At 37.6% G+C, this 25333-nt stretch overlaps 1 protein-coding gene across 3 annotated transcripts in view; it reads right to left on the bottom strand.

Annotated features, from left to right (window-relative positions):
• The window catches only part of SLC38A6 (solute carrier family 38 member 6), a 37818-nt gene that overhangs the window by 10012 nt on the left and 2473 nt on the right, over positions 1-25333 (bottom strand). For all 3 annotated transcript variants that reach the window (XM_088057571.1, XM_005520369.3, XM_088057572.1), the window contains exons 4-10: positions 22131-22183; positions 19292-19331; positions 10159-10237; positions 5638-5720; positions 5112-5170; positions 864-929; positions 615-668 (exon numbers count right to left, since the gene is read on the bottom strand). In XM_088057571.1, coding sequence (XP_087913697.1) covers positions 615-668; positions 864-929; positions 5112-5170; positions 5638-5720; positions 10159-10237; positions 19292-19331; positions 22131-22183 — 434 coding nt within the window. The remainder of the gene's footprint in view (positions 1-614; positions 669-863; positions 930-5111; positions 5171-5637; positions 5721-10158; positions 10238-19291; positions 19332-22130; positions 22184-25333) is intronic.

Genomic DNA, 25333 nt, shown 5'->3' on the forward strand with positions numbered 1-25333 from the left:
TGCCACATCCATCCTGAATCTCTCTACAGGGCTATCCCGGATTTACCTTTTTCCTTTCCTTTTCACCCCACAGAGACCAGGGCTCTACATGGCATCTCCTCTTCTGCAAGTTTTAATGGGTGGTTACTTGACTTAAACGTCACATTAACTAACAAATACCAGAGCTGGCACCCAACAGATGCACAAGATTGCATCAGGCCTGAAGAATCCACTTCAGGTAAGGGAAAACTAAGGTTAGGTCCAGGCAGTGTCAGTGCTCTACCCTGCCAGGAATTAAGAGCACACAGCCAAGTAGCACCAACTTCCAGCTGAGGGCACATTAAGTTGGCTTGATCTGATTGCATGATGAGGCTGACCACTACTCCATCTGTTATACTTTCTTCTTTGGTCATATTTCCAAAATATTTTCATAAATGCTAACTTGGACAGTCAGGCCTCATACAGAAAAAAAAAAAAAGTGAGACTGGATAACACTTGGCAGCAGGTACAGAAAATATTTCAGCAGCCCATAACGAGTTTTATACAAGGACAGCTTACCCTAGGTAAGGTTTAAACCCCAATTTTTTAAAAACCACCACCCCCCTTTAAGTTTGTGTATTGTTAATAGAGATTACCTCTTTTGAAAGATGAAAGAGCTTTGCTTTACAATCCCCAGTAGAATTGGAAACCTGCAAAACATAAATGAAAAAAAGAAAAAAGGCATAATGAAAGAATAAGCCCAAACCACAGACATGAAACTTTTCAGATTGTGATGATTAATAAAAGAAGGAATTTAAATTGCAAGCCATTCTGAAAGTGTTAATGTAAAAAAAGAATTACAGTTTACTAGTAAAATTAGAACTTCAAACCAGCATGCACTTTACCTGTAAAGTCTCTACGGCACTACTCAGAGGTAGAGGACAAGGGATCGACCATTTTTTAATCATAACCTGCAGAGACAGCATATTTCATGTATGAATGATATCCTAAAAATCAGTTTTCAATTTAGATACACATAGCTGAAGTATCAGCCTGTTGGAACACACAGCAGGGAGCTACACCCCCAGTAAATTACCAGGCCTGCCTGGCAGACAGGCCACCAGAAGGAGACTGGACAGAAAAGCCTGTCAGTGCCATTCCACCCAGCTGCTCACCCTGCACAGCTGGCAGCCTTATGGCCCAGGGATCTGGAGGTGGGGCACTGCAATGGGCTCTGACATGAGCTGAAATACAACCAGCCCTCCCCAGCCACTCTCCCTGGGCTCCACACCAAGGGCCTCCCGGCTGCAATTGCTGCTGCGTTAGCGATCCCAGGCTCGCGCCCGGAGCGCACAAGCCCTCAACAGAGATAGAGCAGAGCCTAGGGCTAATCTTAAAAGGCAGAAACATATGGTTTGGACTAGAAAGCAAAGGAAAAACAATAAATGCAATTATTGTCCCAGAATGTCATTGGGCCTTCAGCTACACCCTGCTGGTTTAGGGACTGCCAAGTAACAGGGCTGAAAATCAAAGGGAAATTAAACTAAGAAATGTTACCTCCTTTTTCAGGAGCCCAGTTTAAAATGATAGTTGCATTTCTCTCCTCACCCTAATTAATTTCCTATTGTAGTTGCCTGGCTTTAGAGGTTATAATTCTTTTGAAGCCTAGAGCAAATAATTAAAAACTTAATTAAAGACTCAGATTCACGAGAAGAATAACATGCAAGGGAGCTCTTCTCCTGGCTCAGAGAACTGTGCTTTGCATGCTGCCAAGTGGTGTTTCCGAGAGGATTAGATGCTCCCTCTTGTCACCAGTGCCAGGAGAGGCAAACAAATGTTACCTCTGGCCAAAATGTGGGGAAAGAAAACTGTGGGTACAGGGCAGGCTGAGTGCACTGTGGCAGTAACACATTTTAAACTGCACAAGAGCAGCTCACTCTAGGTATGGAACTAGGTGGGAGCCTGCTCAACAGCAGCCTGCAAACACCAAACACTAAAATATTATTTGGGCCTGGGTTGTATTTAAAGGCACCCAGACAGAGGAAGGCTTTGAAGGCTCCAAAGCAGTCAGCTTTGTGGGAACTCCCCCACTCCAGTCTAAAGCTGGAATAGGCACTGCAAAGGAACATGGAGCTGGAGGGCAAGGTTGGGGAAAGTAAAATGTGCCTGGCAGTGGTGAGGGGAAGTTTTCCTGCAAGCTAAAGAGCAAAGATATATATAAACATTGCAGAGGGAGGAGCGGACAAGCCAAACCTAAAAGGCTGGAGAACATTTTTCTAAAATAAATGTAAGACAGATTAAGAGCAGACTGAAGTGGAAATAAAAGAAGACAAAATAAAATGTACTAGGTGTGTTTAAAAGATCCGTATTTATATTTTCCCACCTGTTTAATTATTCAAATGTATTTGGGTTGAAATCTAATGAGTTTTCCCAACAGGAAAGGATTTTTAAGCTGGCAGCACAGCCCAGTGATCTGAGCAGTTGTACAGGCACCACAACCCTCCTCTAGAACTTTAAGTCTATTTAATTTAAACATTCTTTTGAGTGTAACAAATGTTTGGTTTTAAGTGAAAAGAATTTAAAAATCAAGAGAGATTCTAGTGGAGAAAGGGTATTTTAAGCCCACACCAAAAACGCTGGTAAAGATAAAGTGTTCTCAGTGATTTTTGCTATCCTGCAGAGGGAAAAGAAGAATGCCTTTATTCCAGCAGTACTGACAGCACTCAGCAAAGGAGCTGTCTGTGCAAAACATCATTCATTGCATATGGCAGGTTCCCAATCTGCAACATGTTTTGTTCTGGGAACATAAACAAGAGATTTAGATAAACACCATCAGCAATCATTAACACCTCTGCTGAACAAGCTACCAATAACGCTGTCTCCACACACACAGAAAAAATACAAGCCTGTCTTTACGCTTCACCAATATTCAATAGAGCAAGAGAGGAGGTAATAATAAAAAAATTTCTTTTCCCTGAGTATTCAAGTCAGGGAAATATTCAACTGAGCAACAAAAGTGCTCAGGACCTCAGAGAATCTGGCTTTGAATTAATAGTTACACACACTTGTTTTTCTCCTAGATCAGCTCATCTCACTGTTTGCAGTATTTTTGCAAGTAAAGCCTAGAACCAGTTTTTTGGCTTTAAAGGAAGAGCTATTGAGGCATAGAGAGGACATTTGAGACCCAGAACAAAGAAGTCTCCAGGCCTTTGCTCAGTGCACTCCCTGACCAGACTGACCAAGACGTCTCTTTTCTGCAGGCTGCAGTAAAATTGTGGCTTGCTGGCAAAAAGCTGAACAGATGGTGTGCACTTGAAAAGGCACAGAATTACTGTATATGCAAAATATAATTATATCAGTTCCATATGACTAACACAGTTCTCTTCTGGAACAAATTAAAACATATCTGCCACACAGAAATTAACAGTGTGCAAACTAAAACACCATTTCAACAGCACATATCACCCACTTCAAAGCAATTAGATATGAAAACGAAACCATATTTAATGCCTTTGACTTTCAGGGCCTGAACAAGTCAAAGGGAATATTCTGTCAAAGGTATTGGTTTTCTGGAAATATCCATAATGGCTTTTAAAAATTTTGACCTGAGTTAGATTTACTGTGGCTGCTGCTTTGCCATTTAACAAGAAAGAGTAAGCACTCAAACTTAACCATTTCATAAAAAATCCAGCAGTCTGTACTACTTCATTAGCACTTTCTACCCACTTTTTTGATAGAGAATCACAAACTAAAATCTAGTTTAACTCATCCCAACTTGGCATGGCTGCACACAACTCTTACTTACACATTTGCTTTTTCAGAGACTGAAGTTGTTTTCAAATGCATCCACCCATTACAGCAGCTTTCCTCAGAGATCCATACACATTCCCTTTGAAATCCAGGAGCTGAACAGGTTTTAAAAGCCTTGCAACTTGCTTCAGCCAAAGGCCTATGTCAGCATTATAGCTAGTGCTTTTCTTTACCTTTTTTTTTCCTTTTTTTTTTTTCTTTTAAAGATAAATTTTAGGAGAGAGGTCAAAAGTTAAGGTAATTTATAAATATTACAAATGAATTTCCATTAACTCTGGAGAAGCTGTGGCTGCTTCTCAGTGTTCAGCTTAAGAAGAATACTTCCCAAGGTCCTACAAACACTGCAGCTCTCCAGGGATACCCTAGGGAGATGTTTTGACAGCTTTGAAGTTTGGTTTTATCACATGGTTTAGTTCCTAATGGATTGCCTTGGTCTCCTGGATGGCATGTTTGTTCAACTTGCCTTCAACTCTGTTTATCCCTTTGTAAAACAGGTATTAAATGCAAGTCAATGCAAGCCAGAATGACAGGGCAGAGGGGGAACATTTTTGCCAGGCTCCCAAATAAGATTCAAATAGATGACAGAGTGACAGTAGCTCAGTTGTAGCACATATTACACATATGCATTAATACACTTTTTCCCTGTAAAAAAGAAAAAAAGTGCAACTTAAAGGCAAATTTTCTCTCTTAGATCTGCCTAGCAGGTCTCACTTTTGATATTTGGAAACATCTACCTCACAGGGGCCTTGAGAGGGTGAACATCAGGGTCAAAAACCCCCATATGGCTCAGAGAAAAGAACTTTTCCTTTCAGCTGGAAAGGAGAATAAGGTCATTGACGTATTAATGAATCTTGTAAACTGCCTTAATGAAGTTCTAGTTTTCTTTGCCTTTTTCTGAACTCTGTCACTCCATTATACATGTAAATTTAATTTATTTTGGAGTATATTAAATTTTCTGCTGCACTAGTTGCAGTAAGTAATAGTTAGAAGTTAAGAAAACAGAATTCCATTCCTCTGCTAGTAGGGAAACACAAATATATGTGCCAGCTCCCTTTGCTGCACCATCAGAAAAAAAAAAAAAAAAGGAATTGTTATATTTACCAGCCCAAAATATAATTATTTTAACTCTTTTCACATGCTTGGAAGTTCATACACATTTCCCAGCCTCAGCAAAACAAATGCAATCTGTCCAAGCAAGCACATACTGAACTTGAAGAAAATTCTAAATTTCACATAAAAAATTGAGGGGGAGGGGAAGACAATTAATTTCAAAACAGGCCTATGAAAACATTCAAACAATAAGGAAAAAAAAAAGGTAAACTGTGCAAAGATTTTTAACTTACCACAAGAGTAAAGTACACCGTAAAGAAAAATGATAAACTACTTGTGTAGCCAAGAAAGCCTGTAAAATAACAGTAAAAATAAAAGGGAATTTATAAGGAAAGTGATCCTAATGTACAGCTAAAGCTTTACATTTTAGGCATGTTTTCTATTACAGTGCTTGGTATCTGGGGCTTAGGACTCAGAATAACAACATTCCAACTGCCTGTCACAGATCATTTATGTAGTTTTGTAGGGCAGAATTAGAACTGGCTTACCACTAATGGCATGCTGTAAGTAAATGCAGCTCTTTAATGTTCTGCTGTAAAGATTTTATTTTAGTATTGCAGACAAAATACTACTGCAACCCAAGTAATAGGTTAACTAGGCAGGGCTGGAAGGCAGAACACACTACAACTTAAGTAATCACCACCACCAGCAGCCCCCCGCCAGTTTAAATAAATAAATAACCCATTAAGGTTTTAAAGTCTTCAGCTGTAATTGCTACTAAAGTAGAATAATATTCGCTTCTCTCCTTTAATTACTCACCAATTTTAGGAAGAAGGGCAAGAGGAAAAACAATGCAGACTGAAGTAAGCAGCAGCAGCAGTCTCCCATCGAGGTACCAAGACCTGTTGGAAATTTGATTTAAGACTGATACAAAGCTCAGGAGTCCTAAAAATATGTTTAATTTAGAACTGAGATCTTAGACAAAGCAACCACTAGGACAAGAAGAAAACAATTTCCTATCTCACATGCTATTTACATGAATTTGTACTCGTAGTTTCTACACTGATATAAAACAGCACTCCCAGATAATGACAGAGGAGAGCATCATTCTGTAAGAAACCAGCATTGCAAGCACTGTTCCACAGGCAAGTGTCTGCATGGGTCAGGGGCCTGATGTGTGCCAATTAATATTTCTCATCAGCACAATATGCAAATCCCTGCCTTGATTCACAGCAATGGTCAGAGGGAAGGGTATTTCATACTTTACAGATTTCCAGCAGAAGTACTTACATAGCAGTGTGTATCTAAAACTGGACTACAATGAGCTGCATATTTACACACCTGAAGAAACAGCAACATCATTTCCCACTCACTGCTGAGCTTCCCTTCCTTGCATACATCCATGAAAGATGTAAAGGACAGAAGGGATAAAAATTATGCTGATGAAATCTGGTAGAATGTTTATACATAAAACCACACACATTAAAAAAGCACTGTAGAGGCACATGAAGTCCTCACACATTTAAAATCTATTTGAAGCATCAAAATCCCATGTCTGAAGTGAGGAAAGCACAGATGGATAAGTTGTTAAGTAACAGAAACATCTTGAGGGTGGCTGCCCCGACTTGGCAATAACCATATCCTGTACTGATAAACATCTTGCACATCAGCCTCCAACTTTACCACCTATAAACACCTTGACTTTTGACCTTCCAGTTTATTTAGTCCAGGATATGGTTAGCACCTAATAAACAGGCAGCACCTCAAGTTATCATGAGGGAAGTACCATAACACCTGTGTTAAAGAAGAATCATCATACAGGTATATTAACTACTGCTATACATCATTGACAGACATTTGTATCACTTGTTTGAAAAGAAGATGTAATGTAAGTAAACAGAGAAATTTCAAGGTTAAGGGCATCTTCACTGTATCAAACCCAAAGCAACCATTAGGTGACAATGACTATAATAAAAACAAGTCAAAATACATCATTCTTCAAAAAGTATATTATTAGTTATGTCTGCTACTGCTAGAGTGAAGAAGCAACTTTGCCAAGATTGGCTTCTTGCTGTAGCATTTATTCTTCACATTGTTATTATTTAGCATTCATATATTTTTAAACTTTTCCTTTCTTTCCAGTCTGGTGGATGTTCAGATTAGGAGGAACAACATCATGGCAGAAAACATAAGGATCATGCATGATGTGTAGATGTGGAACCCCTGTTTAAATCTCCTGACTCTAAACAGGCAGCAAACCCACAGCTGCCACCAAGGTTCACAAGCTCAGCAGAACAGACAGAAAATTATTTTGGTTACTTTATGGTAAATGAAGAAATGTTTCTGGGTGAGGGGAGGAGCAGAGAGGAAAACAGCAGTGAGGAAATGAAGGAGAAAAAGTAATTTTGTACATTGCTTCATTTTGGAATATCAATTTTTATACTTAAAAAAAACCTCAAATTGCATAGTGGACTGGTTATTGGAAAATGTGTCCATTTTCTCCTCAAAGTACTGCTGTAAAAATACACTTATTTTCCAAAGGCAGAATAAATGTTTTGATAGTGCCTTTAAAATCAATCTGATCTGTAAATTTAATCCTCCATGATAAAAGCATTCAAAATATGAAATACAGAATATAAATCCTTGACTCTGCTGAAAAAGCTTTGGCATGCAGATGTTTCTATTCCCACCCCCATTTTTTTAACTAAAAGCAGACATTTATAAATTGCTTTAATTTCATTCCTGAATTCAACAGAACAAGATACTCATATGTTCTAAATTAGGATCATACTCTCAGTTCATATCAATTATACAACACACAAGCAAGACAACTTAATTGCATCAATCACATCCTCTGACAGGGTCATTAAACGTTAACAGAGGGCTCACAAATTACAACTTTTTAACACAATCCTCATTTGAAACTATGTTCATGTCATCAAAACTATGTGGAATTCTTGTTATGCAGACAAAAACATCTCCACTCAATATTAATAAGTGTTCATATTGTATGGTTTTGTTTTTTAAAAAGGCATGAGGATGTGTTAGACTGGCTCTGAGCCTTTCAAACACATGCACACCTGCTAACCTCTATCTATAAAAATAATTTAATGCACAGAACATTCTTTAAATGGCTTTCCCAAATGTACAGCTCAGAAGGGTTTATGCATATAAAATACTTTCACAGATAGTTTAACTGACACTTTTGATACATTCTAACTACAGTTAAGATAAATTCTGCACCAAATGAAAGTGTATCAGATGCCATAATGACTTAACAAAAACAGGACAGTTGTGCAATCCCATCTGGAAACAAGTGGTCCAGGTAAAAAAGTTGAATCAAACTATTCAATATTTATGCCCTTTGAATAAATAAGCTGCTTCTTAGGCTTGGTATTTGATTACCTGTTTTTGTTGAACAATTTCCTACAATTTAAAATGTCTGTTAGTAAAAATGTACACTCAATATCTGCAAAAAAATACACAGAAACAAAAGATTGTGATATACCACAGCCATTAATATGGCAAAAGAAATTAAATATAGATGTAGGCATGCATATGTGCATGTTCCTGGAATACTGCTTGACCACTGCACTTGAACAATTTGCTAGGACAAATACTAGAGGAGGGAAATTGTGTAAAATAAACATTGATTACGCAAGAACTCAAATTTACAGAGGCAGAAATTGGATGAGACCAGGCTGCCAATCACCTAAGTACTGGAGCTGTGGTTAGGATTCCTAATCTCAGCTCTTTCTAAATGCCAAGCTGAACTTCATTCCCATCTCCAACTGTAATTTCAGCTAAGGAAGAAGTGTGGGTGTTGGCAGAGCTGACAGATGACTGAGGATTACAACAGCTCAGGTGATTTGTAATAAGCAATTCAACACTGTAACCTGTCTGAGAGCTCACATCAGATCCAAGGTAGGACCCAGACAGACAAAGCTGTTGGGAGCATTATCCCACAGGCACCTTAATGAAGAAGTTTTCACAGTGCCTTTTTCAGACAGAACAACCCTTTGAGCAGCACAGGGTACCTCCAGGTTCTACCTACAAGGAGTTTTCTTAAGCTGTTTGTTTCAAAGTGTATCTTTGCTGAAAGAAAAGTCACTTTGCATAAAGAGAACTGACATAAAATTAAAACCAGTTGTAAGAGATGTTAGATGCTGAATTTGGGGTTGGACAGATTGGAACACATGCAGCAGATACAGCAGCAGCTCATCACCACTGTGTATGGAGAGTGAGGTTGAAGTATGAGCTTGAAGGAGAAGGTTACAGCACCCAAATGAAAGGCTGGTGACTACCACAGCTGGAAGAGATGCATTAGCAGAGTAAAAATAACATATATACATAAAATGTAATAGTTTAGGAAAAAAGAGAAAACTGACAAAAAACCCTACTAAAACTGTGAAGGCCAGGAGGGCAGAAAGACAGAAAGCAAGATTACAGCCACAATTAACTTTTCAAACTCATTATAAAATCCAGAAGTTGTAAGTGATAAAATGGAAAATCAACTAAAGTACCCTTTAAAAAACTGATTTCCTACTTAAAATTCACCCACCACATCCAGGAATAATACAAGCATCACACAGCCTTGAGACAATTTCACCACATTTCAATCCAGAGCAAGTTTTCAGCTCAAAACATCTGAAAATAGCAGTTTGGAAAAACAGTAATGCACTCCAAGATACACTGTTATGAATGACAGCAACACTGGAACAACTCAAACAAGATATTTCAGTGCTGAAGCTGCAGTGTTTGCCTCAGATTTCTTGTGACAGTTCTGATGGAAATGTGAGGGACACACTCCTTACAAACAGCTTTACAGCTCAACTGCAAAAAATAACTTCTTTACTGGGAGCCAACTTTAGGAATTATAAACCAAGTCTGGAAACCTGGCATTTTTCCCAAGACAAGTCCAATTACTAGAGCAAGACAACAAAATATTTCAATATAAATGCCTGCCATTTTTTGTACTGTGATTTTGAATTATGTGAAGTGCAAACATGACAGCAGTGGAAATGTTTCTTCTCCTCTCCCTCCCAGTACCTTCCTGCTCCCCCTTTTAAAATATTACAGAAGGAAGAACTCCTGTAGATGGAGTTTTGCCACTGACTTTAAGGTCATAGGACGGGAAATTGCCATGAGGAAAGAATCATGCTTAGTGCGTGTGTGCTGCAAAAGACTCGCCAAATACATTTCATATTCCAACAACTCATGTAAATGACTATTTATTTGCACATGTAAGATCAGAGAAGTGTCAGTAGCCATCTCTTTCAGCAGTGCTGAGCCCCTTTTTTCTTCACAACGAACACAGAACACACAAGCAATTTTCCTTACCCACTCTCGGCTCCGCTCAAAAGCCCCGCAACAGCCCCAGGAAGTTCAGACTTCACAATTAACAGATAAGATGACATAGCTGCAAACAGAAGCAGGACAGATTTAGCAGAGGAACAGCAGCATCTCAGCCAGCACGGCTGGACCAGCAGGGTTACGCCTGGAACATCTCAGCTCCGCGTGAGACACCGCGGCACCAGAACCAGAATTTATTTTCTCATATACTTCCTTTAAAAATAGCTGCAAGTATTGCACTGATGTCAGCTAATGCCTCCAAAGAGACTCTTACAATGTGAGTCTTGAAACAAGGAAAACATAATCCAAAGGACAAAAAGGCAAAATAATATAATATACAGGTCTGCCCTTCTACCTGGGAATATAGACCTACAGGCCAGAGATGGACTATAAGGCTGCAGCACTCCTCCTTCCTCTTTATGAGACATTATTCACAATGACAGTAAATAATATTTGTTTCTCTCAATACACTAGAGTTTTAAAATACTCTGTTTTGATAGTTGTTCAATTGCTGTTGTACTAAATAAATATAAGACAGAAATTCAAACACAAGTATATGACTTTAGGGGTTTTTTTATATACTGCAAGGTTTCGTCCTCAGAGCTAAGAGGTTTATCAGTGACAGATCCCTGCTTCTCATGATAAATCCATCACCACCAAGATCCCAACAATAATTACAAGTGAAGAACTGTACAGGAACTGTGAAGCAGAACAGAAATTATTAGCTACTCTTACAGGAGTATTGACTTGGAATTAATTTTTTAAAATTTTATTCAGCAGAAAGCAATCCAAAACCTCCTTCACAGCATCACTTTTCTCCTTCACTAAAAACTGTGATCAAACGAATGCATGAGAGGGTTTTTAAATCCCAATTTATACTAGTCTGATACCTTCACATACTGTTCATGTTTTTTTATGTAACCAGCAGAGAATTACTCAAAAAATCAGACTTTACAAACAGCTTCAATGAGCATCAAAGCCTATGTGAAACTAATTTCCATCCTGCAGCAGCAAGTAATTTTAGTAATGTGTCAGTAAAAGCTTAATTATATTCAATCCCCGACAAAAATTCATCTGTTTTACTCAGATTTTACTGTTCTGTATTCAGTAATTCTTTAGAATTTTACCACAGTCTATTTATTCATGCTTTAAAATTAAAACATACATTTTGAAAAGGCAAACCAGTAAACTTTCATAAGCTGATATTTAAATAAGTTAGTGTGGGTTTTATTATTAAACAATTTTTTTGAATCTTAAAAGAAAAGACATGTGGACTCAGACACTGCTGTACTACAGAAGTTACTGTTAAATTTTGAAGAAAGGGTAAGGTGGTCCCTATAAAGAAGGAGAATTTTATTAATACAAACTGACATCTACCTACCACAAGGTTAAATTAAAACCATTTGGTAAGTCACTAAATAATAATAATATTCACTTCTTCATAATTAAAACCTCTGGTTTTTTTCAAATATTTATGTATATTTAGTGACATGTAGCTGTTGATTATGTGTGCTGAGGTATTTATCTGCTGTCCTGATTTACTCTCCTCCAACAGAATGTAGGTTCAACCAGAGAAAATTACAGCATGAGTATTTCTAAGTCACTAGAATCTGTAAGTAAATTAACCCAATTTTTCATGCTAAGTTGCAGGCAGCTGCATATTTCATTCTAATTTTTAAAAAAAACTAAGTGGGGGAGAAGGGAAAGGAAAATTCCTCTAAATTGCAATTCAACCTTATTTATCCATTAGCCTTCTCTCCTGTATGATACTTTATACACAAGCAGGTCAGAATTTTCATATACTTATGTCCTTCAGAAAGATTTCAAACTAGCTTTTTTGCAGTCTCCACTGCAGAAACCTTCAAATTAATTTCCAGATCAGATTTCCTCCAATATGCAATCTGTCACTCTGCCCTTGCATTCCTATTAGCCTCTGGCTAATCACTTGATCGCTTATCCTTTGTTGCTCACTCTTTGTTTTTGAGGAGTCCTATTTCACTGAATTCCACTCCTAAGGAGGGAGCCAGTCCTGTACTGAGAAACTGGTGCATGCTGAACATTTGTATGCATCTTTCTTCCTCTCTCTGGGCATATGGGAAACAATCTCACATACTAGAATATTTTATATTCTCTTGTTTGTACTACAAGATGAATAATGAATATTAAATAATTTTATTTATATCTTAAAACATGCTTAAATATGCTTAAACAAGACCTGAATATTTTGCATGCATCTGAGCAGGATGCCCATACTTAACACAGTTTAAAAAGCCAAATTCTGCATTTAGTTCTTTTGCAAACAATTTTAATTCTCCTCAGGAGAAACAACTCCTTGTAGCTTTACTTGGCATGAAGACACGAACCACAGTGTAACTGCAACACACTACAAAGTGAGCACAGAACATGGTTGGTTTGTTTGTTTTTTTAAAGATGAAACTAAAACAAGGAAAACTAGAACAATGTGACAGTCTTTTTCTACGTGAGGAATCGAGAGCATGGAATGTGACAGACAAAATGTCACATACCCTTTGCTCCAAATACCAATGTGTACCTCAGTTCCCTGACACCCCAAAGCCACGTCAGGGTGTGCTGTACAAATCAAACCTCAGCTCTCCTTGGCAGCCTTAATGTGCAACGGAAGGAAGAGATTACACAGCCACGAGACCGAGCTGTGACACAAGCGAACACAACAAAAAGCACACCCTTGTGCTCTGATTTACCCCACTGTGAAATACTGACTCCTGTTCCAGCAGAGGGACACAGGTTTCCTACAGAACAATCTGTGTGCAATGGCCTAGCCTGAGGCTGCAGCAATAGGGGGAATGTCACAAGGGCTGAACTAGAACTACTTGCTTCACATGGTCACTTCCTAATTTTCAGGCTCTGAATTTGCATTTATTATGCTAGTTTTAGGTAATTTTCAGTATGCATGAAGAGCTACTTGATGGGGAACAGTTCTGAACTTCTCAACAGGCCTTTACACACCAGAACTCAGCAGAAATCTTAATTATTTGCTTATTATTCTGTAGACTTACACTGTGTTGAACGCAGTAAGAAATATTGCTCTTAAAATACCTATCACTTTGCCATCATCTGAAAACTTGGTATTAGCTCTTTGACAGAAAAAACAAAAAGTTTTATTAAAATATGAAATAGAACAATTGCTTTACACTTCCATTACTACAGCCTGCAGTGCCAGCATGAGCTGTGCCTCTCTATAAATACACACAGCATGCATACATTATTCAGAATGTCTGTGCTGTGCTACTAATATTGCTTAACAATGAGCACATGTGCCCTTATCTGAGAAAAGGTTGTTTAAATAGTCCCCAGAACACCTCTTCTGAGGTAGCCCAAACTTAAAATAGGTGGGTGGATGTTTGGTTAGCAGAAAAAAAGTGTAACTTTTCCTTATTATCCTATCCAAAAAGAGACCAAGTGCTGAAGTCCACAGCAAGGATGTCAGAGAATGTAAAATAAAACTTATAAGTAAACATAGAATTTATGGTGATAAATCCCTTCAAATCATTTCATTGAAGGGACTGACTCTTCTGGTTAGCTTTTCCTCATCTACCACTGTAGATGATCATATTAGAGCCCTATAAAGATGTCTTGCCTTTTTAAGCACTGTGCAAAGATGGAAACAAGCTCCCCTCCAAACTTCCCACAGGAGAAGAGAGGGCAGGTATTGGTTTTAATATTTCCTCTTAGTGGAAGCTTAAAAAAAGAATGTTGGGATAATTTATTTGGTTTTAAATACAGATGTAGAATGGAGTGTGTGACAGAAGATGTAATCCTTGTTCATATGGAAAAATTCTAAGAACTGAAACAGGCTGTCAATTTCTTTGTCTTCCTACTATGGAGACCCACCCTGATGAATTTCTGCTCCCCTGCTTCCTTTTCCTTCTAGCTTTAGCTTTTACTTGAATTAGTCTGGAACTTACCTATGGCAAGCTTAAAAAATAAATTAAAAATCCTTCTTATTGTACACGGAACACACAGATTTATTTTGGTAAAAATTCATTAGGTATAAGTGTACATTTATGCTAAAAGAATAGAAAAGTTTCCTACACAGCTCATCACATATTCCATTCTGTAGTACAGCTGCAGGCTGGTATTTCTTTTTTTTTTTTTTTTCCTATTACTTAAAGCAAGCTTAATATTCTTTACAATATAAAACTTCCCAAGAACCGTTCACTGCAATAGGAAAACACAGGAACATGGGTCATCAATTGTTAAATTAGTACAGGAGCTGACAAACCTGCCCTTAATTAAGGCAGCTCTGCACTGGAAATCCTCACTTTGAATCAGTCAGGATAATTAGGCTTTCAGGTCAAAAGTAAACCACACTGTGAAAACAAACATTCATGTTTGTTTGAAAACAGAATTAGATTTCCCATACTTAAAGGAACCACAGTAATTTCTTAAGGTATTAAGGATGCAGGTCTCAGCATGTAAGAAGCTGCATTTTATTTTATTCCTCCGTGATTTGCACCATTCATTCATTTTCAAAGTTTCTGGAGTATATTTCTCACTGATTACACAAAGGTTATTCCCATCTGCCCCCTCAGTCTGAAAAAACATTTGCTTTATTTAAGTTTGAAACAAGTTTTGCAAACACGTTTAGAACTAAACTGCAGAACAGATGAACTTGGGAAGAGGGAGGAAAAATAAAGAAAAACACAAAGGAAAATAATTTGCAATTAAAAAATGCCCAATTAGTTTAACAAAAGTGGGTTTTTAGTCTCTGCACACCACCTCTAGGCAGGCACTCACAGAAAGCACACACATATATATATATATAAATATATATATATATATATTTACATGGGGGGGAGGTAAAAATATTTCACTTTTTACCTCAGAAAAACAAAGGGGAGGGGATGTGGAACCCAGCAGGAGAAGCTGGAGGTTCCTGAGATGTCGGGCTGCTGGTGGCTCTCCCGGGAAGGCAGCCCAGGCCAGCAGAGGGTGGTGCTGCTTCTTTAAAATATCTGCTTCACACAGCGGCTACGCCTCTCGATTGATTCCGGGATGCTTGAAAAATACAAACCATGCGATTGTAAATACATATTTAGGGTGTCTTACACTCACAGCAGGGTCTCTGTGTATTGTGTACAGTCTGTCACCCTGACTGTATTAACAGGCCATAAAATCTACAGAGCAGCATCACCCATTGGTATAAATCCTGTTGCTCCCAGTCACTGCCTGCAGCATTCCGGCAGTGCTGAGGATAAAAATCGCTCCAGGGATACTGAACGAGCTTTTTTCCTCGTTACTGATTCCTACAAAGGAGAAAAGTGTGTACCTTTGAGGACACATTATCTCCAGACTATGGAAACAAAAAAATCAAAAAGCACCAGTTATAGAAATCACACTGAATTAAACCATATTTATATGAGAAAACAAATAATTATTTGTAAAATTAAGACAGCTGTCAGGAAAGTTTAGTTCCAAAGAATGACTGCAATGGCAACCTGGGTACAAGCCAAGGCAGGTTATCTGAAGAAACTGAAAAAAAATATATTGCAAAAATCCTCACAGAGACCACCTAAGCTACGTGGTGGTACTGCAGGTTCTACTGCAGCACTTAATCCCACTGCTAATAAATTTTAAATGATTAAACTCCTGTTCTCAGCACTCAGGACTGATGTTTGTGTGCAGCACAGCCACCAGGCCCTCTGGACCCAGCCATATCTCAGCCAGCAGTGACCTTCAGCTGATGGCAGCCCCAGCCCTGGGAAGCACGCTGGAAAACTCCGCATGCTTCCTGCTAGACCTCAGCGCTGGGACTTGTTAAGTGTTGGCAATGGGCTGAGAGCTGCTCTTGTGCAATACTTTATTGTGTTTGTCTCCATTTTTCCACCAGCCCTTCTCTAACTTTATTACACGTGCTTTAGGAGTCCTAAAGATTTTCTCTTGGCTACACAGCTGTGGACTGTCCTCCTTTTCAGTCACATCCACAGAAAGGACAATTATAGAAGGAGAAATTGCTGTCCTACTTCTTCCCCTGCTTCAGAAAGCACCTAGGAAGTTCACAAAACTTCCCTGGCAGGGGAGAGGGAAGGGCTGAGTGATTCCCAGCCATGGCTTTGGCCCACTGTGCCTCATCCATCACTTCCTAGAAGCACAACACCATTAAACAATAGCAGGGAATCCATCCAACTCCAGCTGCTCCTGGGAAGGATGGCATGAAGAGCCAGCAGAGCCACGGAGCTCAGCATTTCCAGCAGCAGCCTCCCTCTCTCCTTGTGTATCTCCCGGCCTGCAATTCCTCAAGGGCTCTCTCCCTTCTTTGAGGGCACCTGACACAATCTGGGACCCTTCAAGATCCTCTTCTTTACAGCAGGTGAGAAATGGACATTGGGAAGATCCCTCCAGAGAAAGATGTGTGTGCCAGGAAAGGGTTGGGAGGAGCAGATGAACAAAGCTGAACAGCCTGGGAAGTGCAGTTTGGCAATTCCCTTTTCCATGTGCTCTTTGCACCCACACACACCAACCAGCCCTTTCAGGAACAAGGCAGTACATGTGAAACTAAGCACTGGTTGTTTACATAAAAGGGCTGCTGGAATGGGTCAAAAAACTGAGAAATGGAATGTAAAAATTAGTAGCACTGGTCATCCCATTCAATCTTTTGTTTTCCCTCATTGACAAATACCTATATTGCAAGAAGAAGAACCTACTCATTACAAGGAAAGCAAGGCAAATGTTCTCCAAGTTCAGTCAATTTAAGCCCTACATACCCTACGGAGTCTTTTGAGTTATGGTATTAAAATTACTCTAATTTACACTTGGATATTGAAAAGTTAACTCAGTGTCCTGGTGCATCCTTAGTTAATCTTGGCACTTTAATGGATTTTGGTATTTGATTTTCGTTATGTGGATTAATTAAATGCCTCCCAAAGGGCAATTAGAAGTCTGCAGGAAAAGTTGAGTACTCATGTTAGAGATGCATGTTAAAATTCCAAACAATGTACTTGAAATCAATTTTTTTTAACCTTAATTTGACCAATCAATGCTTTCCTGAATCTGTATAAAAATGTTTATGTTTTTCCTTGGGTATCCTGGTAATAGAAAAAGTCAATTCCCCTCTCTACACAAATCCCTAAGTATGCAATTAGAATGTCAAATTTAAATTTTCACATTAAGCTTTCTTTTAAAAAAAACATGAAGATGACAAATTGGAAAGTATAACTATTAAAATTATTACTAAAATGTTCTCTCCACCACAAATTAATGTAAGTCACTTCTGCACTTAAAACTATTTATAGAAGAGATCAGAGCAAACTTTAAAAAAAGCCCAGACTAGATGCAGATAGCGACAATAACCCTGATAAAGTTGCTTAATCACAAGCCATCTTTCTTTATCTCATGCTCTCTAATCACTTCTGAAATAAGATACCGTATGATGCAACCCAGGTCTGATGATGGAAGAGGTAACACAAAACAATTTTATTTTTAGCCTTCTTCTGAAAGCAAAGATGTTGACAGAGTCTGGATATTTGCCCAACAGGCATAGTGCTCCTGGTTCCTTCAGCCAGACAGGAAAACACAAAGAGGGGAACACACAACAGCAGAGCCCAGGTTTTACACTAAATCCCAGCATGGATCCCATTCAGGATGGGATCAAACTACACTTCACAGTTTTCACATGTAAAATCTGCAGAAGGACCAGAAAGACAAGAAAAATTCTTTTCTTTCCATGCATCTTTTTTTTTTTTTTAGGAGCCTGTCAGCCTGCACAGCCAGTACAGTCACCTTCAGAACTGGTTCCTGACATGGGGCACTTGGATTCCATGCACTGGTTTGGGGCTCTAGAGTTACTGAGCTGAATTTTATTAAGAATGGCACAGAGGAATTTATGAACTGTGATAAGGAAGAAATGAGAGTGATATTTCCTTTGACAAGAGTCCTGTACATGATCCCAGAATCTCCAGAACCTGCTCTGTGTATCCCTCCTTCTCTTGTACTGTTTATTTAGAGGTCTGCTCAAATGGGAAAGGAAATGAAAAGCTTTGTTCATTGCTACAGAACATCCTCTAAAACCTGTATGAATAAATAGTCCTTAATCTTGGAATTGCTATGGTCACTCCTGCCTAAAACTAATGCTTGGATTTTTAAAGCCATTTCATTTGGGCAGCCTTTATTATATTGGAACTTTTAGTATAAGAAAATATTCCAAGTTTATCATGAAAGCAGAGTTATCTAGTTCTAGGTGTTTACACAGTGACAAAAACCAGCAGTCATTGAATTATCCAGACTTGACAGGCAATCTTTTAGGAAAGAAGAACAGCAACAGAATGCTATTTCCTTCTGGTTGATGTATGTGAACATGGGTATCTGCCTGGTGGTAGGGAAAAAGCAGGGAGCTTTCAGATAATCCCTTCATTTACGACAAAGCATCCAAAACATTTACAATAAGAGAAAAATTGAAATTGTTCTATTAGACTTCAAATTGTTCTGTCTACTTTCAGACAAATAATTTCTAAATACTTAGTGACTATCAAGCATGTGAGCATGCCTGAGTAAAAGTTCAAGTACAGGAACAGGGAGTGTTATTTTATTACGCCATGTAGCAAGAAAGACAAAATATGAACAGTGGAAGTCGACAGCCCACATCATGTTAAGTCAGGAAGATAAACAACTCCCCCCAAAAAACAAGATATTGAGCTAAAAAAAGAAAGCTCCCATTAATGCAGAACACATGAAACATCATAGCTAAGTAAACATTCACTTGCTGCACAAATCACTAAAATGCATAAGCAGGTTCCAACAGAGAAACCCAAAACACATGAGCTGACAAAATGCAGCTACCAGATATAAATGTCGAGAACAGCAGAGAGGAGATGCTGCTTCCTGAGCCCCTTTCAATGAGCAGTGCAGCTCTAATGGATGTGCTCCCATCCTGGCATGCAGAAACAGGCAGGGAATCCAACCCCCAGAATTCCTCCATCTATCCCACAAATACAGCCCTTCTGCTTAGCACCATCACAAAAGCCTCTCCCTTAAATTTTCTGTCCTTTCAATCAGTTTCTTAAAAACACTTTAATTATTGCTTTTGGTGCTCCTGGAGCTTTGAAGCCTGTCACACAGTTAATATTGAGCATATGAAGTCTCTTACCTCCAATATTCTGGATAATTATTGTAGTTGCAACAAGGACCTATAAAAAAATTTATTTCTTTAGAAAGGGTAAGGATAACTAAAATCATATGTCTATAGCAGGCATAAACCACATGTGTATTATCTTAAACACACCAGATGTAGCAGTGATAACTAGTTCTGAAAGGAAGGGAATCTTCTCCATAGTGAGGAGTTTAACACATGGAAACCAGTACAATCTAAAATGAACATGGAAACAAAAATCCTTCCTGAAAATATCATATTTTTATTCTGAGATAAAGCAGGAGTAATTATGCAGTGAAGCTGCTGTGCAGAAGAAAAGGTTTTTAAATGACCAAAAACATAAGTGAATTTTAACTGATATCAGGTGAATACAAATGAAAATTACCATTTATCTCTGAAAACACAGACAACAGAGATTTTTAAACTTGTAACACAGATAGACTTTTCCTTAGCACTTGTGATTATTCATACTGGACTGATATGGAAGCAAAAATTATCACAGGCTATTAAAATATTTGTCTGAATAAAAAAAAAAAATAATTTCCAACTGAAAAAAAAACAACCTAGAAGTGGCTATAAAGCTTTTCCAATGTTTTCTTTTGAGTTTAGTTCTAAAATACCATGATCATCAGCTTCAGTTTTCTTTCTACCCACTATTCTTCTTGATATAGGACATTTCCTAAGTGAGTGCTGCCATCAAGTCAACTTGGAAAAAAGTAATTTCAGATTTTAAGTTAATTCAAAGTCAGTTCAAAACTCACCAAGGAAAGGAAAAAAAAAGCATGGAATTTGCCAGAGATGGAAACAAATAGTTCACATCTTTGGAAAGGGAGAATCAGCAATCTTCCAACAGTAGAATATTTCCATTCTTACAAATCTCAGAAAAATACATTTGAAAGGAAATCACCAGGTTGAGTAATTGCTCTACTTCAAGAGTAGTTAACCAATAGTTTACTCACACTAAGCTGCCAGTTCAAGCAAGGTTCTACACTGGCCTGGCAGTATCATTCCCTATGAGGGAGAAGTAAGTACTGCTGCAGAGAAAAAAAAAACAAACCAAAAAAAAAGTCATCTGTGCCTGACTGTAGTGAGAAGTATTCAGGGACAGATGGGGATTCAGATTGGTGTGGTGAAGTAGAAAAGCCTCAAAATCAACAAGATCAGTTAAAATCAAGGCATTCAAGAAGGAAACCTCAAATACATGACTTAAGAGTTACTGGATTGCAAAGAGAAAACAGTCTGAGATAACACAATTGGAAGCAGCAAAGCCTGTCTTGCAGGCAAGTTTTAAGAAAAGTGTATCAATATCAAAGATGCTTCAAGCAACAAAGACAACTGTTCCAGAAAACATCAGTTCACCAGGAAAGCTTGGTGAACTTTTGATTATTTTATCAAAGGAACAGCTTCCCACCATAGATATATTCCAGCGCTCTCCATGCACGCTGAAAAGGTCAGATATTTTTGAGCATGGATTACTTAAACTGCAAATTATGAAACAGTATATTAAGAAGAATTAAAAACAAAAAATACAGATGTTGACTATGATGTGAAGCTGTTAAATCTCCTTCACATAAGCTTTTAAATAACAGATTAGACAAGCATCTGCCAAGAATGGTTTATGCATGTTCAGCCCTGCTTCAGGGCAGAGTAAGTCACGTTTTAGTTTCTTCTTAAGCTCTACATTTCTATGACTTTTTCAAGTCATAATTGTGATATGTTATAGCATAGTTATAGCTCATGGCTAAAGTGTACAGAATAGCTCCTGTAAAAAAATAACTGTCTTATACCCTGCTATTGTCAAGGTTTATTATCTCTTGAGGTTGATCACTTCTTGATTTGATCAATAAATATTGATCCTCGGACTATACTCATCTGCTTATTAATGCTAATGGAAGCCTTACAAACACCTGATCGCTCAGGTTTAATTCTCACTGACATTTAGATATAAGAAAGCAGCCTCTAGCCTGTTAAGCCAAACTAATTTTTAAAAAATTGCATTCTTTCAGTAAAACATTAAAATCATATTTGTGTGCAGTAAAAACTCATTTTCAGTAAGGTGTAACTGGAACGTAGAGCATAGAATTCATAACATTAAATGTGCTGTATTCACATGCAGTATTTATGTGCACCCACTGTTACTGCATAACATCACTATTAGGAAAAAGATTCAGAACACACTACCAAAAAAAATAATAGCTAATATTTTGATTACCCTTATATCACAAATGGTTAAGTTTGATGGTGGTTTTGTTTGCTTCTGTTTGTTGGTTTGGTTTTTTGAGATTTTGTGGGGTTTTTTTTAATCATGAAATAAAACAAGTAAGAAACAGTCATGTGACGAGCTTATTAAACAAAAGGAAACAACATTCATTATATGTACTCTTAGTTATTCCTGTTGTGGAAATGACAAGAAAAGCCATCCCTTATCTTAGATCCCTATTAAATGCTGAAACACCAACAGCAAATCCAACACTTACCTGTCTCTTAACACTTTTACAACAGAAGTAGGACTCCATCAAATCTGAACCCTGAGCCAATCTGACAACAATGCCAGTGAGCAGATTTGTACAGACAACTAAAAGTGAATACTGACTGGAAAGCAGCACAAAATCCTGCATTTAGGGAATATAAATTTAACTAAAGTTGAGCTTCCACAGAGTAGGCACATGAATTGAAACCAAGTGAAAAGCTCCAGGATGTGATGGATTTTTCAGCACACTACAAGCATCAGTAATACACTACTTATTTCATTTATGTCTCTTTCCTGTGCAAAGAACAGTTGCATATCGGATGCATGAGACCAAGAAGAAAAACAGAGGTGAAAAAGAATACTCACCCTTCCAGCTGATCCAAATGCAAACAGGCCAAGGTCTTCATAAGAAGTGACAGCTGTTGGTAAGGGGAAAAAAAAAGAGCTAAAATAACATGAAAAGCTTGAAAGCTATATTTTTGGCCCTTTTTTTCCCCTTTTCAAATTAATAAAATTCAGAATTAAAAGAATATTTTATAGTATTTTTTTACTTACAAAATATCTTTTATATACATCTGTGCTCCTGCTACAAAATATGGCTCTATGCTCAAACATTCAGAGACTCTTCAGAAACTCAATTTAGTATTTGCAGCTGCAGTATTTAAAATATAACAGTAGTACATTAATGGCAAATTGGCTTCTCCCAAAGATTTTCTTTGTAGGTGAAGAATTATGAAATTAGCATTAGCAATTAGATATAAGATATTTCCATATTTTATTTCTTAAAACAGCAGGTTTTTTAAAATTAGGATGACAACAGAGGATATATCTTCATCTTTCTACAAATACAAACATTACCATCTTTCCAGCTTTTAAGAACTAGGCCCTATGCATTTTCAAGAGAGGTGAAGGTAGACACTTTTTGGTTGAAATCTATTATTTAAAAAACCCAAAAGAAAACCCAAAGCAAAACAAAAATCCTGCCCTTACTTGCACCCCACTTACATAATTACATTAAAACAGCCTGTGGTTTCCTGTATAATTTTGCTGTGAGCTGAAGCTCACATTGCTGGTAACTCAAAACAATCCCTTCTCAGAGAGAAGGAAGTCATATTAAAGTCTTTCATTGTTATTCTGTATTTTGTTATTAGAAACTCAAGCAGTATCAAAAAGATGAAAGTTTTCTGAGAAACACCACTCACTTTCTTGGGATATAATAAAACAGCTGTGAATGCCTCAGAGGGTAAAATTAATCTCAAACCCACATAATTCTGTTGTCAGGACACTGGGTTTCTCTTCCTTGGTTCTGTTTGGTACAATACTGCTCCTGCTCCTGTCACATCTTAATTGAGGGTGCAGCTTTGCAAGCTGAGCTTTTCACACCTGAGTGAAGCCCTGTTCCCTGAAGTAAATGACACAGGACATGGGAGACACAGGCAGCTCACAGAGATCAGATGACAGGACTGGAGCCTAAGACTTGCCCAAGCTTAGGTGATTTTATTTCACTGAAGTTCTGCACACAATTAGATCAGTGCTCCAGAGGGGGAAAGAACAAAGCAAAAACAAAAACCAAAACTAACAAAATTTCATAAATTTCCTCATATGATTTTCTCAAGGGCAATGTTTCCCCATTTTGCTCTACTACAGTCACCAGCACACTATGACAATATAAATGAAATAACAAAATTAAATGAGCCAGAGTCAGTACTTGGCATAAACCTGGACTATCTCTAGCAGATATAATTAAACTAAAAATATGTCTTACTAGATTTTATCCTAATTAGTGTTTTTCCTAATTTCCATTTATAAAGTAGCTGATCACAAGGGAGGAAAAAAAGCATTTTAAGTAGCCATCTTCACTGCCATTAAAAAAAAACCAGAACAGTAAAATAGTAAACATATTTAAGAGCAAGTTGTTTTCACCATGTGGTAATAAATATACAGCACACATGTATGAGGAGTTATCAGCAAAGAGAACAAAATTTTCCACACAATTCCAAAAGATCAATATGAAACCTTAGAGTATTTTTTGTAGTAACTGTTTCTATAATCAGTTTAGTCCTGTGAACATTGGGAAGCCCTATTACTCGATCACATTACTTCTGTACTTTCAAGAATATATGGAACAAAATATTTATTTAGTGCAATTTATATAAAGATAAACAAGTTCTGCCTGATCAGCTTAATTTTTATCGTTATTAACACTCTATGGAAATTATCCCTTCGCATGTGAAGGGGCAAGTATAGTACCAGCAATATTTGTGACTAACTCCTAAAATGAAAAGAAAAAAACAGCCACAAAACTTCAAAGTGCATCCCACTTAAATTCCCAATTCCTCTGCTTTACAAAGTAAGCTTAGTCTTTATCAGCCCAAAACAACACAGGTCATACTGAATTAACACTAGGACAAACACTGACTAAACTAATCTCAGCTGAACACTTGACACTTGGGAATATTTTTTTTGCTAAGCCTTTTGGTCTGCACAAATCACTTGATTTTGTCAAAGTCCAGACCAACGTAACTGAGTAACTGAAGACATTTCTTTATTTTTCAACTGCAACCAAAATGCCTGTGCTCAATAAATCCTGGCCTCTGTCTAAAATGGAATTAGAATTAGTGCTTTCTTTTCAGAAGGTGTTTTATAGGTCATCTCTTTCCTAAATAGTAGTTTACAAAAACTTTCAGCAGTTTCTCTTCATCACCCTTTAAATTTTCCTAGCTTGTTTTAATATAAAAATACTAAATTTTCCCTCCAATTTTTTTCCTTTGGATTAAGTTTAATACTGTAACACTGTTTACAAATTAATATAGACTTTTTAAAGAAAATGTTTAATGACCTGCTTTGGAATCAAACATGCACAGAGATTTTACTTTGTCAAGGTACAACAGGCTGTATTTCCCACTTTTTAAACACAGTGTTTCAGGAAAAACTAATGCTATCTAACATTAATTACTTCAATAACTGACAGAAATTATAGGAAATACAATCTCAACTCTTATTTAAAAAAAATCAAAACACAAAAGGTCATAAATCCAGCAAACTTATCCAGACATAGTTCTGATGCAAGTCAGCATTAGGTGATAACTAATTATTAGTTTCAGACAAGAGAAATTCTTCATCCTGACACTGCAGCTGTATGCATTTCAAAAATGCTTTCCTGAGGTGGACTGTTCCCTTTGGACAAGAACTGAGGAGTTAAACCCTTCTTGCATATCAGGCCTCTGAGTTCAGACCATCCAAATTCTTCTTACTTCAATAGACTTAAATCCTTATTTCTCCCCCCCACCATAATTCTTTTGCAAGAATCTCTTCAATTATTTTTTTACTAGACAACAGCTTAATATCACTTAATGCCCATAAAATACAGAACTTTTCAGGCTGAAGTAAGAGGTTAAAAAGGCCAATAAAATTACCCCAAGTCTCCCCTTTTTTCATGTACCTCTCCAGCTACGTGTTTGAGTTTCTGATTCCTTTCTAATAAGCAGCATTCCAAAAGAAGAAAAAAATAACCAAAGACTTAATCCCAAATCATCAAGCAGCCAACAATACCAACCATAAAAGTAACC

Source organism: Pseudopodoces humilis, chromosome 7 (assembly GCF_049639895.1).
Source record: "Pseudopodoces humilis isolate 2021_Gansu_Grassland_sample_001 chromosome 7, ASM4963989v1, whole genome shotgun sequence".
In the NCBI taxonomy this organism is placed as follows: Eukaryota; Metazoa; Chordata; class Aves; order Passeriformes; family Paridae; genus Pseudopodoces; species Pseudopodoces humilis.